At 39.9% G+C, this 16,143-nt stretch overlaps 1 protein-coding gene across 1 annotated transcript in view; it reads right to left on the bottom strand.

Annotated features, from left to right (window-relative positions):
* mgat5 (alpha-1,6-mannosylglycoprotein 6-beta-N-acetylglucosaminyltransferase) overlaps positions 1-16,143 on the bottom strand; it is a 30,260-nt gene that overhangs the window by 2,013 nt on the left and 12,104 nt on the right. Inside the window, exons 7-14 of the mRNA XM_088364625.1 lie at positions 15,736-15,897; positions 14,771-14,940; positions 14,533-14,667; positions 11,562-11,695; positions 8,388-8,521; positions 3,582-3,731; positions 449-595; positions 240-356 (exon numbers count right to left, since the gene is read on the bottom strand). Of these exons, the coding sequence (XP_088220751.1) occupies positions 240-356; positions 449-595; positions 3,582-3,731; positions 8,388-8,521; positions 11,562-11,695; positions 14,533-14,667; positions 14,771-14,940; positions 15,736-15,897 (1,149 nt within the window). The remainder of the gene's footprint in view (positions 1-239; positions 357-448; positions 596-3,581; positions 3,732-8,387; positions 8,522-11,561; positions 11,696-14,532; positions 14,668-14,770; positions 14,941-15,735; positions 15,898-16,143) is intronic.

Here is a 16,143-nt window from a genome sequence, read left to right as displayed (position 1 = left end):
TGAGTAGGGCGGTGGACGGGAACAGGGACGGTCAATGACAAGGAGGGATGTATGCCAAGGCAAGCTGGAGCCTGGTAGGCTCTGGGATCGCAAAGCATACGGGGGGGCTCTGTCCAGTGAACAAAGCAGTTGTTCGTAATGTGACAAAGCACAATGAAGGAGTAGCAGTAGCTGGATGTATTTGCATCTTGGCTTGGTCAGTTAAACGTCATTCAAATTAAAAACTGTGATGTGCTTACCTTCTGGCTGAGGATGGAGCGGATTGCTCTTTCTACTTCAGCAGCATTATCAATATCAACAGTCCACACATGAGGTTGACCAATATAAACCTCAGCGTAGGGATGCTGAGAGGTCAGCTGTACACATTGAGGCACAAAACAGGTTCAAATACATTGGGAAGGACTTTGCCATTTCAAATGGTTCATTTTGAGTCTATAAAACGTGTCACCTCTCTCAGGGTGGGCTTTCCTTTGAAGAAGTCGGTGTTCTTGCTGCTTTTTGGTGGTTTGAATTTAGGATTGAGGAATGCACACCCATTGGCGATGGCCTCCAGGGGAGCAGGTCCCTCGTAGGGAAAAGAGAGACCCACAAACAACTGCAACAGAGGTAAAATAGCGACAACATTCAGGTCAGTAGAATTTCCAAATTCAAAATCAGGCTAAAAAGAAGAAAATACTAGCAAATACAAACACCAGCTGGGTCTAAGTTGACACGAACCTAACAACCAGGAAATCAAACACTGATGCAGTGAGGCAGCAGCATGTGGCAGCAGCCAGCTTGGAGCTACTAAAGCGAGAAAATTCACAAGGTGTGTGTGAGAAGCCTCTGGTGTTTGAAGAAGTTAGTGTGCTGAAATAAGCCACGGATGAAACCAAAAGAAAATTCAGTTGATGCAGGACAAGGTTTTGAAAACAAGTGAAATATTACGTCCATGTACAGTGCTGTGAATTTTAAGTCCTCATTGGACTCTGCTGAGCTGGCTAAAATTATTTTCATTGATATGGCATTAGAAACATTTATTTTTAAGATGTGTGTTGTAAACATGTTACTTTTGATATTCAATATTCCCAGTTATCTCACAGTTAGGAGGGTGCGGGTTCGATTCCACCTCCGGCCCTCCCTGTGTGGAGTTTCCATGTTCTCCCCGGGCCCGCGTGGGTTTTCTCCGGGCACTCCGGTTTCCTCCCACATCCCCAAAACATGCTTGGTAGGCCGATTGGGCATTCCAAATTGTCCCTAGGTGTGAGTGCGAGTGCGTATGGTTGTTTGTCTCTGTGTGCCCTGCGATTTGCTGGCAACCGGTTCAGGGTGTCCCCCGCCTACTGCCCGTTGACGGCTGGGATAGGTTCCAGCACGCCCGCGACCCCTGTGGGGACTAAGCGGTTCAGAAAATGGATAGATGAATATTCCCAGTTAGACTAGCACATTTTATGTGGTTAGATAATGGAGTACAGTGAATCATTGTCTGTCACAGGGGACACATTCCAAACTCATTTGCAATACTTGAAAATCTTTGCTGCAGCGAGACCGCACAGTACAATCACTTGAAAAAAAAATATTTTACCCTTTTCCACACTCACACAATTAAACTTGTTTGAACACCTACATTTTCAAACTTTTCTGCATTATTATTGTAGAAAAAAAATGCAAGCATAAAATGCTCTTCCTTCCCATGAGTCAGGGAATTACATCAAGTATACTAAAAATCTATAAAAGAAATCACCATGTAAATAAATGTTACTTCTAGCTAATTTTGTGTTCACTGCTCTTTTTTTTCTTTTAATTCTGAAATCTATTTCACTGTTCTCAAAGTGTTGACTGCAATAAGAAAATGTCGAATTTTTTTTATCCATTTGGTCTTTGTACTATTTTATTCTGCTTGATGATTGATGTTATTGTTCGGAGAAAAAAAATAGTAGTGATGACATTTTTTTTTGACGTTCTTTTTCAATTGGAAAAGCACTCAAAAGTTGGCATCAATACGGCCCAAACTATATACAGTAGGGCAACTGTCAGCCACCAATTGTGCAAGTTCTCCCACAATACATGTCCAGGCCCGTCTGAAGTTTGCTAGAAACCATTTGGATGATCCAGAAGAGGATTGTCATTATTACTTATTTTCCACCATAATTTGCAAATAAATTCTTTGAAAATCAGACTGTGATTTTCTGGATTTTTTTTTTCATTTTGTCTCTCATAGTTGAAGTGTACCTATGATGAAAATTACAGCCATCTCTCATTTTGTAAGTTGGAGAACATGCACAATTGGTGGCTTTGCCCCACTGTAGTAGTTAGAGATTGTCATTACAAGTTAACTTTACCAGCTACAGTCTGGTTGCAAATTTTGGATTTTGAAGTGTCAAAATACATTATCATGAAATATGAAAGTGAATAAACATTCATATATAATAATATAATATAAATATAAATAAATATTTATAAATATAAATGAAAAGAAACAACTCATTACTCTACGAAGACAAATGCAAGTAATTAATAATATGCACTGCCTTACATTTTGGAAGTAACTTGCCCAACACTGAATATGATACAACACTACAACATTATATAATATTATAATCCAAACAGTTTTAAGATATTTCCTCTCACATAGCACTTTCCCAAGTGTACTGGAGTTGGCCAAGGATTTGTCCAAGATCATGGGTGCTCATCCAGACCTGTAAATGCGGAACTGATAACACACCCGAGTTGGCATGTTACAGCTTGTTGAGTTCACTCAATGCAAAGGAGACCCTGGCAACATTTCCGCAGATACCTGCTTACTAGCACGTTTCAAACAACAGGTGGCAGCAAAGCACACCACTTCTCTACATGTGAGCTGTGTTGCGTAAGTGCAGGCAAAAGATGATCTTCAACCTTGAGGAACAGGCAACCTCTATTTATAGGGACTACAGAGTTGAGGGGAACAAAGACAGACACCGAGAGAGCTATTGTAGCTGAGAGGAGTGCATGCTGAAATATTCAAAGGCAAGCTAGCTGGACCCCACATGATTAGGTCTAGAGCACTTAATGATGAACGACTGCGTTTTGTTGTTGTAGAACAATAAAGCTGACCTTTTGGATGGAAAATGTCATCGCTTCCTCATCTTATTGTGACATTTGTGCAAAATGTTAAGATGAATGGTGCTAAATTCACCACTCATGGTCACAGACATATTTTGTGAAGTCACAGCGGTCTTGACCTTTAAGTGAATTTGAATGGCTACATCCTCATGTAATGAGTTCCACTTGTGGTCACAAATATTAAAACCACACCAAAATGACAACAGTGTCATCCACAGAGTTGTATTTTGCACCATGAGGAGAGGCAGAGCTGAGCACGCCCAGAACCTTGAATAAATATTTAGTGTTAGATGGAAAAAAACACGGACGGATGTTCCCTGAGGAAATTTTCCAGTATAGCTGAATGTTCAACCCCTTGAGGCCAATTAATTCAGGTAGTCTGTTGATAGGTACACAAAAGGTGAGGAAACCACGCCCTTGCAAGACTGTTAATTTTCTGTACACCTAACTTTGACACTCAGAAATGGTTTGCTTTGTTTCACGAAAGACGAGCTAACCTTGGTTTCTCGGAGGAGGAACTGCAAGTCTCGTCCACTCAAGATGCCGTGGTTCCTCACGTAGCTTGGGAGATGGACAGTGCTGGTGCCATGCACGGTGCCGTGAATTTCCATATAGCTGTGTATGATGTCAAGGTATTTTTTTTTGTCCTAAGACAGACAAAAAGCGTTCATTAGAGACAGGTCAACCCAAATAAAATGTTTGTTTTGATTTGATTTCATGATGACCACAGCAACAGTATTTCTATTACAAAAGATTTGGCTACAGAAAAAAATAAACAAAATAAAATATGTAAAACAAACTGTGCGACTTGTTTTGATTTCATGATACCCGCAACAGTATTTCTATTGCAAAAGATTTGGCTACAGAAAAAAATAAACAAAATAAAATATGTAAAACAAACTGTGCAATGTGTGATTTGGCTTCAGAAAAAAATAAACGCAATAAAATTTGTAAAACAAACTGTGCAATGTGACTTATTTCCATAATAAATTAGTTCAGAGCATGAAAAAGATTCATAACAGACTAAAAACAGATGCCGTGACCATGTGCGGTAACCCTCAATAACTTTTTAAATCATAACGGGATGAATGAGGTCAATGACGTATCAGTACAGCAGGCACAGTCACCTTCCTGCTTTTGCAGACTTGAGCAAGGAAGACAAACATTTACTTTACTACTTACTGTAATGCTAATAAATCAAACACTAAACAATAAAATAACTGACATCTGCATGATTCACACGCTTCTCTTCAAAACTGCTGCTATGGACCAGGTTGTCATTTATCTCAGCAGGTGGTGAAGACACGCCAAAGAGGATACGGATCTATTCGTACAATCCCCAAGGTGTGATGAATCCTGTTAGAGGACTACTTTCGTCATCAAGGAAACCTTGGTGGTATGCTTTTCCTTGGTCCAGGACAAAATAAACATGAACTCCCTCCCAATTTGTCCAGTGCGAGACCCAGAAGCGTTTCCTTGCCGCCATTGGAACAGCACCACTCACTAATAAGCCCACGAGGAAGTGATGTGCTTTCCAAGCTGCTTGGTAATTCTAGGCTTGAAGAAGAAACAGTTTTTACAAACTTGGCCAATAAAGACAATTCTGACTCCATAAAGGTGACGGACAGAATCAGTGCCAAACGGTCAACAATCGACAAAGTGGTGCTTTCCAGGGATCTAGTGCTAATAGGCATTTTCTCTATAACGACAGCCTTCATCAATGGAGCATTTCCCAGTGTGTGTGCTCTGATGCACTCACAGAGTGTTGATTGATTACCTATACATATCTTGAAGACTTCTAGGGGTAGATCGGCTTCTTTTTTTTGCATATTTGCATACGAGCCGACTTAAAATGCAAGGCAGCCTTTTCCTAAAAGGTTGCTTCCAACACATTTGACTGCTCTCCCCCATGTGTGGCTCAGTGCTTGGAGCTTAAATTTCAGGTAGCCACTTGTCAAATTCCCAGTGGGCCAGGCTATCTGATGCCTCCAGCTGCCCAGCTGTAACTAAAGCAGGCAGGTGTGTGTATGCGTGTGCGGATGAGAGAAAGATGAAACAATTAGAAAATGAAATCACTCCACTGTAATCTTTTCATTCGGGGGAGCTGAGGATTTGTATGCACGGAGGTGTGCTTGACAGCAGGTATCTATTCAACTCATTCCCAGGGGCTGTGATGTAGAAACGATTTGGAGCGCAACTTACTGTGACAGTGTGGAAGTAGGCGTCAGTAACACTTTCCAAGCAGTTTCCTGCATCAGTTTATTTGAACAGGTTTTCAGTTCCTTTTTCCTTTTCTATCCGATCACCAACCCCGTAGCATTTAAAAGTGTTTTGCGCATCATCAGGAATTTGTTAATGCCACCATGTTCGATAATCAGCTACTAGCTGAGGACATGGCAGCCAAAGCTCCTCAAATCTTTCCTCCATATTGTAGCTACTGTCTAATCTTTTAATGCCATTTTGTTTTGTGCACCATATCCAATCGTTCATCATAAGTCGGAGCGCACTGTATTCCTATTGGTCAATTTCAACGAACCGCTTGACTGACATTGTAGGTTATGTCACACTATCCGGCAAGACAAATAGAAATTCTGACATGCCAGACTTTCGTCGAGGTGGTCGTGAGCGACCGTTTGGCAAACATTTGTGATGGCCGCTTAGTGGGATAGAGGCTTAACTTATTTCAAACATTATTTAAGCAAAGGGTCATGGGGCCAAGAAAAAGGTGGCTCGAGATGTGTAAACATGTATTCATGGTTTTGAGTTTAGGCCTACAAAAAACAATGTCATTGAAAACCCCCAAAATACTGTTTCGTAACTAAAAACAAATTATAAGAAGAAAATTGGTTACTTGTTACATGCAGAAAAAATATAACTTGAAGCAAACTAAAAGGCAAACCGTGTGTTTTTTGTAAGCTCTCGGCTTGAGCATATGTGCTTCACTGTCAGAGCACATCAGTCGCCAAATGCAATTTGAAGCATCATACAAAAGCATCTCACACAAATGCATCCCATTTGCAGATTGAGAGAAAGAAAAAGCAAGGAGATGCAGAGATATCATGGTTATGATAGCAAAGTCCTCAGAAAAAAAACCCACACACAACTTGACCATTCATTCTTATACACAAGCAATATGTAATGTGAAACCAGTAAGTGGATCGATTGCGGGAGGAATAAAAATAATTGCGTTAGCTAGAGAGGTTGATTGAAGTGGACCAAATGGAGGAAGACGAGGTGAGGTAAATCAGAGGGGATTGGAACCCCCTAGCTGGGAGAAGAAATGGGAAAGATGGCATCGGCTTTCTGTCAGCTTAGACGAAGCGCGGAATGAACCCAAAGACTTAATACCTTGATCCAACAATCTCCAAACAGTGGATTAGATTTTGTTCATAATATAATGGAAATAATGCAGAATTATTCTTTACAGAGGCCTGCGGAGAGAAGTCATCTCTATTAAATCTACAGATTGGACTGAGATCAAAAAGTTTGATTCTGGAATCAATCAGACATAACTCAGAGTATCGCTATGTTTACAGTGGTTGAAGATTTAAGTGGCTATCTGAAAACTCTGCTCTATAAACTTGGGGCTTATCAATAAAGAGATATTCTTATTTTACACTAGGCCTTGTGAAGCTGCAACCAAATAAAAGGTCTTATGTTAAAATGTCACTTGGTCTGTTAAGATGCATTTGATAATTTGATTTCAGCAAATCCAAACTTCATATGTGGAAATGAACATGACTCTTTTTAGTTCTTTACAAACTGTGAAAGAACTTAAAACAGTTCCATGCATAATTTGGAAAGACACTACTTGCCAGTTTGAATTTTTATTTTTTACACTCACAGTCATTCCCACATAGCGCATGTAAACTTGAACCTACGGTTCACGTGGCAAATGCTTACTGGAGTCAACATTTCCTATCATCCTTCCACCAATGTCCACTAAAACACTGTCATGCATCAGTAACATTATCTTGCAGATTAAAAAAAAAAGTGTTCAAGTAAACTCATAAACCAATCGTAAAACAAGGGCACACTTTTGTCTGTTTATGAAAGGTGAGCCTGTGGGTTGCTTATGCCGACTTTATTGAGCGTATATGTGCCTGTGAGCTAGCTCAGTGTCTTTATGTCGTCTGATCTGCTGCCAAGGGCCTGAAGCTCTCCTTCACACTCCCCCTTGCATTCCTGCTCTTATCATGATCCTTCTGCCTTATCAGAAGGGTTAATTAGAAACTAAAATGGTAGAAACTAGAATGGAAAACATCTCAGTCGCTATAATGATTGGATGAGTGGGGTGCATGTTGCATAGAAAAATCTTAGTCCACCTATTTTTTAAAAAAAAATACCACGTATAACTGCATACACAGACTGGAGATGGCTTTTGAATGATATTTTTCAATTACTTAGACTGGGCTTCTTTTTAAAAAGAAAAAAAAAAAGAGGTATCGATGTTTGTGGCTACAGATAAAGCTCATCTTTCGTGTTTCCTTTCCAATACTTTAACTGGGTTTCCATGGAAACTGCTCTTTTCTGATGTCACTCCATTTTAATTCAGGATTGAAAACAGTTAGTCAATCCTGAGGTGAAAATAAACATCAAGATGAATTTAAAATAGAGATTAGAAAGACATTAGACTAAATGTCTGTTTACAATGCTAGAGAACAGTTATACATAAACACTGTTAAAATGTGCTAGCCTGCATTTTCAAGCGAGCTCCAGCTTGTTTTCAAACAAAGGGGTCCATCCTGCAGAATATGCATCGGACGACTTACGCAAGGTTAAAATGTACTATAACTTCAGATACCAGGTTGGTTCAAGTAGAAAGAAACTGTTGAGCCTTCCAAATCAATGAATTAATTTAGGTCCAAAACAAATCTTTTATTCATTAGGCAAATAATGAATGTGACCGATCCATTGATCGGAAGGAGCTTAGTGATAAACTGTGTGTGAAACCTCTAAAACCTCACTAGGACAGGAGCAGTAATCCTGCTAGCCACAATATGCTAAACAATGTGCGAATCTGTCTAAGCCTCATCATTTTCGTTGGACATAGTAACACTTTGCTCTCTATGCTGCAGTGTGAGCATGAATTTGAATATATTACAACTCCACAGAGAGGCTGAAAAGCAGAATTGGGTCTTCTCCACTACGCTGCTATTTAGTTGTCTGCAAGTTTTACCCATACTTGTCCTAAAGAGTTGAGAGCACTTAATGATCTGGGAATTGATTTCTCGAGGTTCGGGGTTGTTCTGCATATAAAATTAAGCAGTTATCGGTGATGTGTTAAGGATGAGTTGTCCTACCTTCCAGAAGTTGTCAACCTTGCCGTAGACGAGAGACTGATTTTGTCTCTTGACGTCATCAATGTGTTTGATGTCGCTGGCATTAAGATGTTGCTCCACTACAAAGCCAAGGAAGCTGTTGTCTGGAGTGTGAGCTAGAAAGGAGAAAAGCAATGATTTATTTTCATACAAACGAAAGGAGTTTTTCATTATTCATTATTTTGTTGGGTGCGTTAAATCAGAAGCTTTATGGCACTATTCCAAGGATAAAGATGACAGAATATGCCTCGGTATTTTTACACACATTTTACTCCTAATAAGAACCTAATTTTTGCGTGACAAGTTGGCACAGAAAGATGAAGGTCTGCACAGCACTACTCTTCCTGAATGCTGGCATTTTGCACCCTCTGTGATGCTTCGTTTTTAACAGACTTGTGATACTAAGATAACTAAAACCCAGGCTGCATCCATTCCATGGGTGTACTTTGCTTCTCGCACAAAGAGGACAAGTGGTATAGGAAATAGATGATTCAGTTGGAAATTAGAAATGGATAGCCCAAGAAAAATAAAAGATAATTTGTTCTTGAAAGAGAGCAAAAAATAAAAAGTGTCTGGGATTGTTATAGTGTGCCTTTGTGGGAACCTAATACTGTGGTCAGACCAAATGCAAGCTAAACATTTCTGTCGGCCTGTTTCCATATATAGGCATTACAGTTTGCACGGTCAGGCGCAGTTGCGTGTCGTTTGAAGCAAAAATTTTGTTCCCTATCCTATTTTGCTGAAGTGGGCTAAAGTAAACGTTTGGAGGTGGAGACAGCCCCCCCCCCCCACACACACACATAATATCTGAGACTATATCACTGCGAAGAGCTTAGAAGTATACAACACAGCCAGTTTCCAATACAGGCCGGGGTCGAGACCAAAAAGGAGCAGGGAAATGGTGAGAGAGAAAGTGTAAGGAGATTGACTTGTTTCTAGCTGTTGAATTGTTAACCAAGATCGTTCAGCCAACACAATCACTGGTCACCACATTGACTTGCAATATCTGTTTCTGTCAGAGAACCCCCTCCTCTTCTCCACTTAAAGCAACCCTGATGTAGTCAAACACGCGATATTTCTCGTTCGGTCTGAACCTAGCATTATGGTATTGCTGTGGTCTAAGTTCACTTACCAGAGGCCAATTTTGGTTGGCTTTTCCAAAGGAAATTGGTTTTGCAGAGAAAACAATAATGTTGGAGCTTGTTCATGTTAAAACACCTGCTCTAAATCTCAAATGTATCTTAACTGATCTCCATAACTTAAATGCATGTGATGTTTTGAGATTAATAACATGTTTCTACAAAGCGTTTCACTTGTACAATGTGATTTTTGGACATTTCTCGTAAACTGTTTTGCAGTCTGTCTTAACTCAGGAGCGTGACACACTTTCCTCTCTGGACGTGAAGACTAAGTAAGACGTACGCTGTTTTTTGTCTAGGAAGGGTGCCATACACGTGCTACTACTACGATGAAAGGTTGTCTTCACGCTGCAAGTGATTACAAATGTCAGTAGTTGGCATGCAGTCTGTTTGCGGATCAGATTTTGTTCCATTTGCTTTTGTACTGCCAAGAAATGCTCTGCACAGTGGAGGCTTTTGTCTGCTCTGCCATATGATTTCAGGAACTCTGTGTCACATGTGCGGGTTAGAGCACAGGAAGCTAAAAGCAGTAAGACCTGTCAAGCAATTCTAATTTAGAGTGTTTGTTTATGAGTTGTTTAACTTTATGAAGCCAAAATACCTGAAACAAACTCATTAACATCAATGTATTTATTATCTGTAAAACGTTCTCCACCAGGTTGTAGGTTTAAACAACACAGAGGCCACTTGGAAATTAGTCAACTTTAATTTATTGAAAAAAGCGATTTTTTTACTTGTTCCAAGCAATTACAGTGGACTCCCCCTATGTCGTGCTTACTGTCAGTCAAACCATCCAGCAACCACTCATTCTCGGCAGCCTAATCAATATTTTGAAGCTGATGTAATGCCTCCTCAGCTGTTTACGTTTTTCTTTTTATAGACCACGGTGACACCCAGCGGGTCTTTAAAAAAAAAAAAGCCGATGCTGATTTACAGTGAAATGAAATAGCTTTATTAGATTGACGGTCACGTAGTTGAAGGAATCATGACAAGTCGTAAATATTTTTAAATTCAGTGAAATTGCCATTGATTTGGAAAATAGTTTAGTATTTGTCAAGATTTTGGGGTGGGCCACCCATATTCCCAGTAGAATAAAACGGCTCTCTATATTCAGGGCCAAAATAACAGCAATTTGTAGTAACATGACAATTTTTGAAGCAGCTACTTGAAGATCAAAATGATAAGTTTGGACCTTGACCCAGCACAGAAGAGGGAGAAAATGTTTTGCTTTTGAATTATTAAACTGTGCCACAGTGGCCGACTGGTTAGCACATTCACCTGACCTTCAGAGGTCATGAGTTCAAGTCCGAGCTCCAAACTTCCTGTGTGACGTTTGCAAATGTGGCCTGTGCTCTGTTTTCTCTGGGCACTGTGGCTTCCTTTCACATTCCAAAAACATGGTGGGTAAACTGAAGACTGAATTATCCGTAGGTGTGAATGTGAAAGAGAATGGTCGTCTCTGTATGTGCCCAGTAATTGGCTGCCAACCAGTCCAGGATATACACCGCGTCTCGCCCAAGGTTAGCTGGGATATGCTCCAGGACACGCTAGTGAGGTTGAGCACTCCAGAAAATGGAAAAATGATTGAATTATCTACATTTGTATGTAATATGTAATATGAAAAGAATTATATTCCTATTTTTTTTTTTACAATTATTGTGTTGTTTGTAATCAGGGGTGGGGCACCCAGAAGGAATGTGGGTACAACAAGTACAAGCTAATCCTTGTGCAATGCAGAACTGCACACGCTAATCAGTGCTGATCGTTGCCAACTATGCCCTTGTTACCGGCTGATTAGGGCGGGTATTTAAACCCTGCAAGGCCATCAGTCCGCGGTGGTTCGTCTGCCTTGATACACTTGGTTCTGTTATGCCATGAATCTAAGTGCAGTTTTGTCCGTTATGTTACAACATTGTAAAAATTTCTGTATGCATCCCAGCCTTCTTTTACCCTTATAGACAGTTTTCGGAAGTGTTGTGTCGAGGGATTCATAGCGTGTGGTTTTCTCTCGACTTACGAAACATGGTGTTAAACTGCTGAGGATTGAGGTTCCACTTCCCCCATGGTGTCTTGTGACCTTTGGACTGGGCATAATGGGCGTGATTGAACTCTGGTTCTGTTCCAAAGGAATCCAACACCCTCAACATGCACCTGCAGAGAGGACAAAAAAGGTTTAGTGCACAGCAACAGAGACTAAAACAGTTATATAAACAAGTTATATAACAAAACCACTGATGTTATTCAGTATTTTCTTTGTTAGTTCAAGGGTGGATATCATGACGTATTGTCAATGTTTCTGGTTCCACACCCAATTTGAAGTACTTAGTAAATGGCATTTGTTCCAACACATTTTTTCTCATTCAAGCTATTTAACAAGCATGACAGGCCGAGTAGTGAATGGACAAACATCCTGTATGAGAAGTTGGACGATTCTCCATGAATGGTCGGAAATATTTAAAAAATCTGTGCAGTAAATACAATGTGAGGCATACGCTTAAGTTTTAACACCAAAAGTGTAAATGATGAGTTTGAAAATATTATATCTGTCAATATTTAGTTATGGTTCCTAATATTCAAATTGATGGACAACCACTGATAAAAATAGAAACCCAAATAAGCAGAGAGACGAGCTCAGTTTTGTCAAGATTTATTTTTTGTCTTATTGTTGTAAAGTAACCACTGAGCTGACCTACATTGTGTATTATTATTTTACTGGTTGAAATGACTAAATGGATCAAGGGAGCAACATTTACAATCATAAATCAAAAAACATCGGCAATCATCATAGGAGCACTATAGAATTTTATCTACATTTGCAATAACATTGAGTGCTTGGACATAAATTGCAGAGAAAATAATAGAGTGAACAACAGCTGGAGCTTAGATAACATCTGGACTTTAGATTACGCCTTACTCTGACAAAGGGAACGGATGTAAATGGTGCTATCTCAACGTGAAACAAAAAAAGCTGGTGACAAAGAGGAGGAACCACAGGGGCATTAGTTCCCCCGATTTACTGCTGCTATTTTTTGCTGCCAGCATGAGCTGATGAGTGCTACTTCAGATAAAAACAAAGAGAACTCGCCTCCAGTTCTCAATGGAACAAGTGGACAGAAAACAGAATTGACAAGCATACCAACAGCCTTTTGGTTTGCTTTGTAATGTATGAGAAGACAATAGACCCATTGTCTCTACTACAGCCCAAAATTTCTTTTTTTAATTTTGTTTTAAGGTTGTGAGGGCTTATGTTGTGGTTTGCTGCTGCCGTGCCCTGAATCCAAATGAAAATAAGGAACCCTTGTAAAGAGTAAAAAGCATTGATTGTTAAGTTACTCTTGGAATGACACTTCATCACCAAGCTGCTAAATCACACTTATCAATTAGTGTAATGATCCAAGCATGTTGCAAATGGCGCTGACATTGCTAAGCATAAATTGCACCCCCCATTTGAGAACAAGCTCTGAACAGCTTGCTTACAGAGAAGTCTTTGGAAAAAGGCATCTTAAAAAGAGATTTCTTCAGTTGGACAGTCTCACGTTTGAAGGGGAAGTGAAGTTAACAATTTTCCTTAGAGTTTATAGTAATACGTTCTCAGTGCATGTGCTGTATTCTCATTAATATTGCATTTGTGGAATGAATTAAGCATACTATTGTAGATAAATATAAAATTTGTTTACTTGATTTTCATTTTAATGGCTGCAGAGAGCCAACGATTACAGTAATTAGCAGGAAAAGCAAAATTTGCTTATGTCGTGCTTGAATAAAACATCTTCAAAACCTACAAAACATTAAGCTGCAGCTTCAAGGGCAGGAAAAAAATGCATTTGTTATAAAAACATCTTAAAAAGAATCATGCAGTTCTCAGTAATGGCCACTTGATAATTCGTCTCTGAGCTGCAGTAAGACGATGCAATGTGGAGGTAGAGATGCATTAGCGTGACAAAATGCTGAATGTGTAAGTGTGTGTTTTGCCAACAAAGACGAATTCTGTGACTTCCAAGAAATGTTGCAAGCGGGTGTTTGGGTAGTCAGAACAAAAGAGAACCAAAGTTCGTACAACAGCATTTCTTTCAGAACAGGGGAGCGGTCCTGTCTGAAAATGGCCAGCGACATGAGCAGGTGTGCAATGAGTGAAAACAAAGACAAGTCTGAAGAATTGCCATTTATATAAGTAGTGGGGCGTGCAGCATAAGTAACATGGTTACTTTGGACACTGATGTGATTGCCTTTGTTTAAATCTAATTGCTCAATAGCACCCCTATTTTTCATTGGTATAAATAGCTGGGAGGGGCGCAGTGACCGCCACTTCATTCCCATTGCTGCTGAGGTGAGTTGGGTCGTGCTGCGCACTTGCTATTAGCTAATCAGATTAAAAAGCTCACGTAACAATTTAGCTTTTAGTGCCCCCATCAGGCGTGTGTTTTGTGCAGAGGTTTAAGTGTCAAAAACAATCACATCTCCTGGCACTAATTTCCACAACGCAGAGACCAGGAGATTTGGACTCTACAAACGCCTCGGAACTCAATATTTGTTTTTCAAAGCAAAACGTAAGGAGCTGAAAAAGGCAATCATAGACAAGTATGAAAGAGGCGTTTGAGTGACTGACTTGGCATCGGAATTCAAAGTTCCGAGATTGACCAGAAATTCATTTTTGAGGAAGAGAGAGGCGATAAAAACTGCAAGTGTTGCTCAGAGGTTTAAGAGGGGTTACCAGCTAAGTCCCAGTGGACAAAACAAAGAAAGGATAACACTGACAAAATGTAGCCACCTGATTTTTTGATGTAAGGGGATTTCCCTTCCAAACAATGATTCCCCCCGCACCACCTCCGCGTTTAAAGATTCAGCGCCACATCAATGTCAAGATTTCTTATTTCATTTATATTGTATACTCAACTCTGTGAATTTTCGCACTTTAATTGCATTTAACTCACTTGACAATAGAAACCTGCAAATTTCAGTGTTCTAATTTAAAATATAAAATTACTTACTGATAGTGGACCCATGAAGGTCCAAGCGTTTTCTTAAACTGGGTGAGCCCCACAATATCAATGTAGATGAGCTCAACAACCTTGTCACCTTGAGTGGGGCAACTGGACTTATTCCCCATCACTCGCCGCATGATCCTGGAGAGAAATGTTTGCAGCCATTTAGCAATAACTGTGGGATACCTTCTTTAACAGAAGGATACAAAGAAATGTCTCCCTAAGTGTACTTTGGTGTACTTACTCTTTGAGCTCAGCCAGGGAGGCAGAGATGCGGACATCGTGACCTAGCAGGTAAAGAGTGGTTATGAGGTCACTCCACTGGACCAACTCCCCCAGCGGGCCACCACTGAAGGCATTTTCTGCTATTTTGAAGCCTGACTCCTTTGTCAACAGACCCAAGTGCACCAGAACCTGATAGAAAAAAGAGAAAGTAAGTCATCCAAGGGTGCAATGTCAGGACACAACACTCCAGGGAAGATGTATAGGAAAAACCTTGCTCGATGGTCGACTGCACATTACAGCGGTACAAATGGGCCTGTTGTGGCACAATGTGCATTTTATGGACCAGCTCGGTCATCCTTGATCGGTATGCAGGTTAATTACACTAGAATGAAATATGTAGATTCCTGCCCAACTTTTTAAAATGAAGAATTAAGGACTGTAGCTTTTAATGTGCAAGCACAAATGCGAAGAACCAGGTTGAGGTCATACCTTTTAAATGAACGCACCTTTCATCTTGAGGGTAAAATTAAACACATACACTTGCAACTTCCACTCTGTAAAACCGACCTGAGCAAGGTCAGCAAATTAAGCAACAGTTGATTTTACGACTTTCTTTCATTATTTAACAAAACTACGACAAACACAACTTAAAAATGTTGGATAATAATTATAATAGAATCCTATATTCAGGGCTTAATTTTTTTTTCTCTGCAGAGCAATTTTGTAAATCTACAACCATTTGAGGAACAACTATTTGTCATTCGTTCAATCATTTATGTGCAGGTTAGGGCTAAGAAATTGTAGCAAGATTTAAACTGATAAAAATGACAATATAGTGAATGGACAATTGTATATAGAAACATTTTACTTTCTTAAATGTACAAGAACATTTATAAAAATTATTAAAGGAATATAAAATGATTCCTTTATTTACTCTAAGAAAAAAAATATAGTACGAAACCCTATGTTGCACCAGTGTGCTACCTTCTTTCTCCTCCGTTTGGTTAGGTTCTGCTTGGCGGCCAACGATCGAATAGCACGGACCCATGGCTCAGCCATACGTTTGATCCTCAGCATCATCCAGCGGAACTCCTCCCGTTGAGACATCACACGGTATAGTTCCTCAAAACTGGTCCGGATCTCCGCCTAAATATTTGAAACAACGTGGATCCTCAGAAATGTCTATTTATATCCGTATGTACAATAAATTGGGCCGAGTGAAAGACGAGAAGATGATCGGTAAGTATATGGAGCCATAGAACAAGGTTACAGTGGTACATTAGCATCCCCAATAATAATGACAGGAAATCATTTCTGCTGAACCTATTAAAATCGGAATCTGAATTAAAAACCCCAAAGCCTGTCAATTGTACTTCCTCACCACAGAGGGAT

This window comes from Syngnathus floridae, chromosome 2 (genome assembly GCF_059516105.1).
Source record: "Syngnathus floridae isolate MCC-2025c chromosome 2, RoL_Sflo_1.0, whole genome shotgun sequence".
In the NCBI taxonomy this organism is placed as follows: Eukaryota; Metazoa; Chordata; class Actinopteri; order Syngnathiformes; family Syngnathidae; genus Syngnathus; species Syngnathus floridae.
Note: the sequence above shows the minus strand (reverse complement) of the source record. Positions and strands in the feature narration are given on the sequence as shown.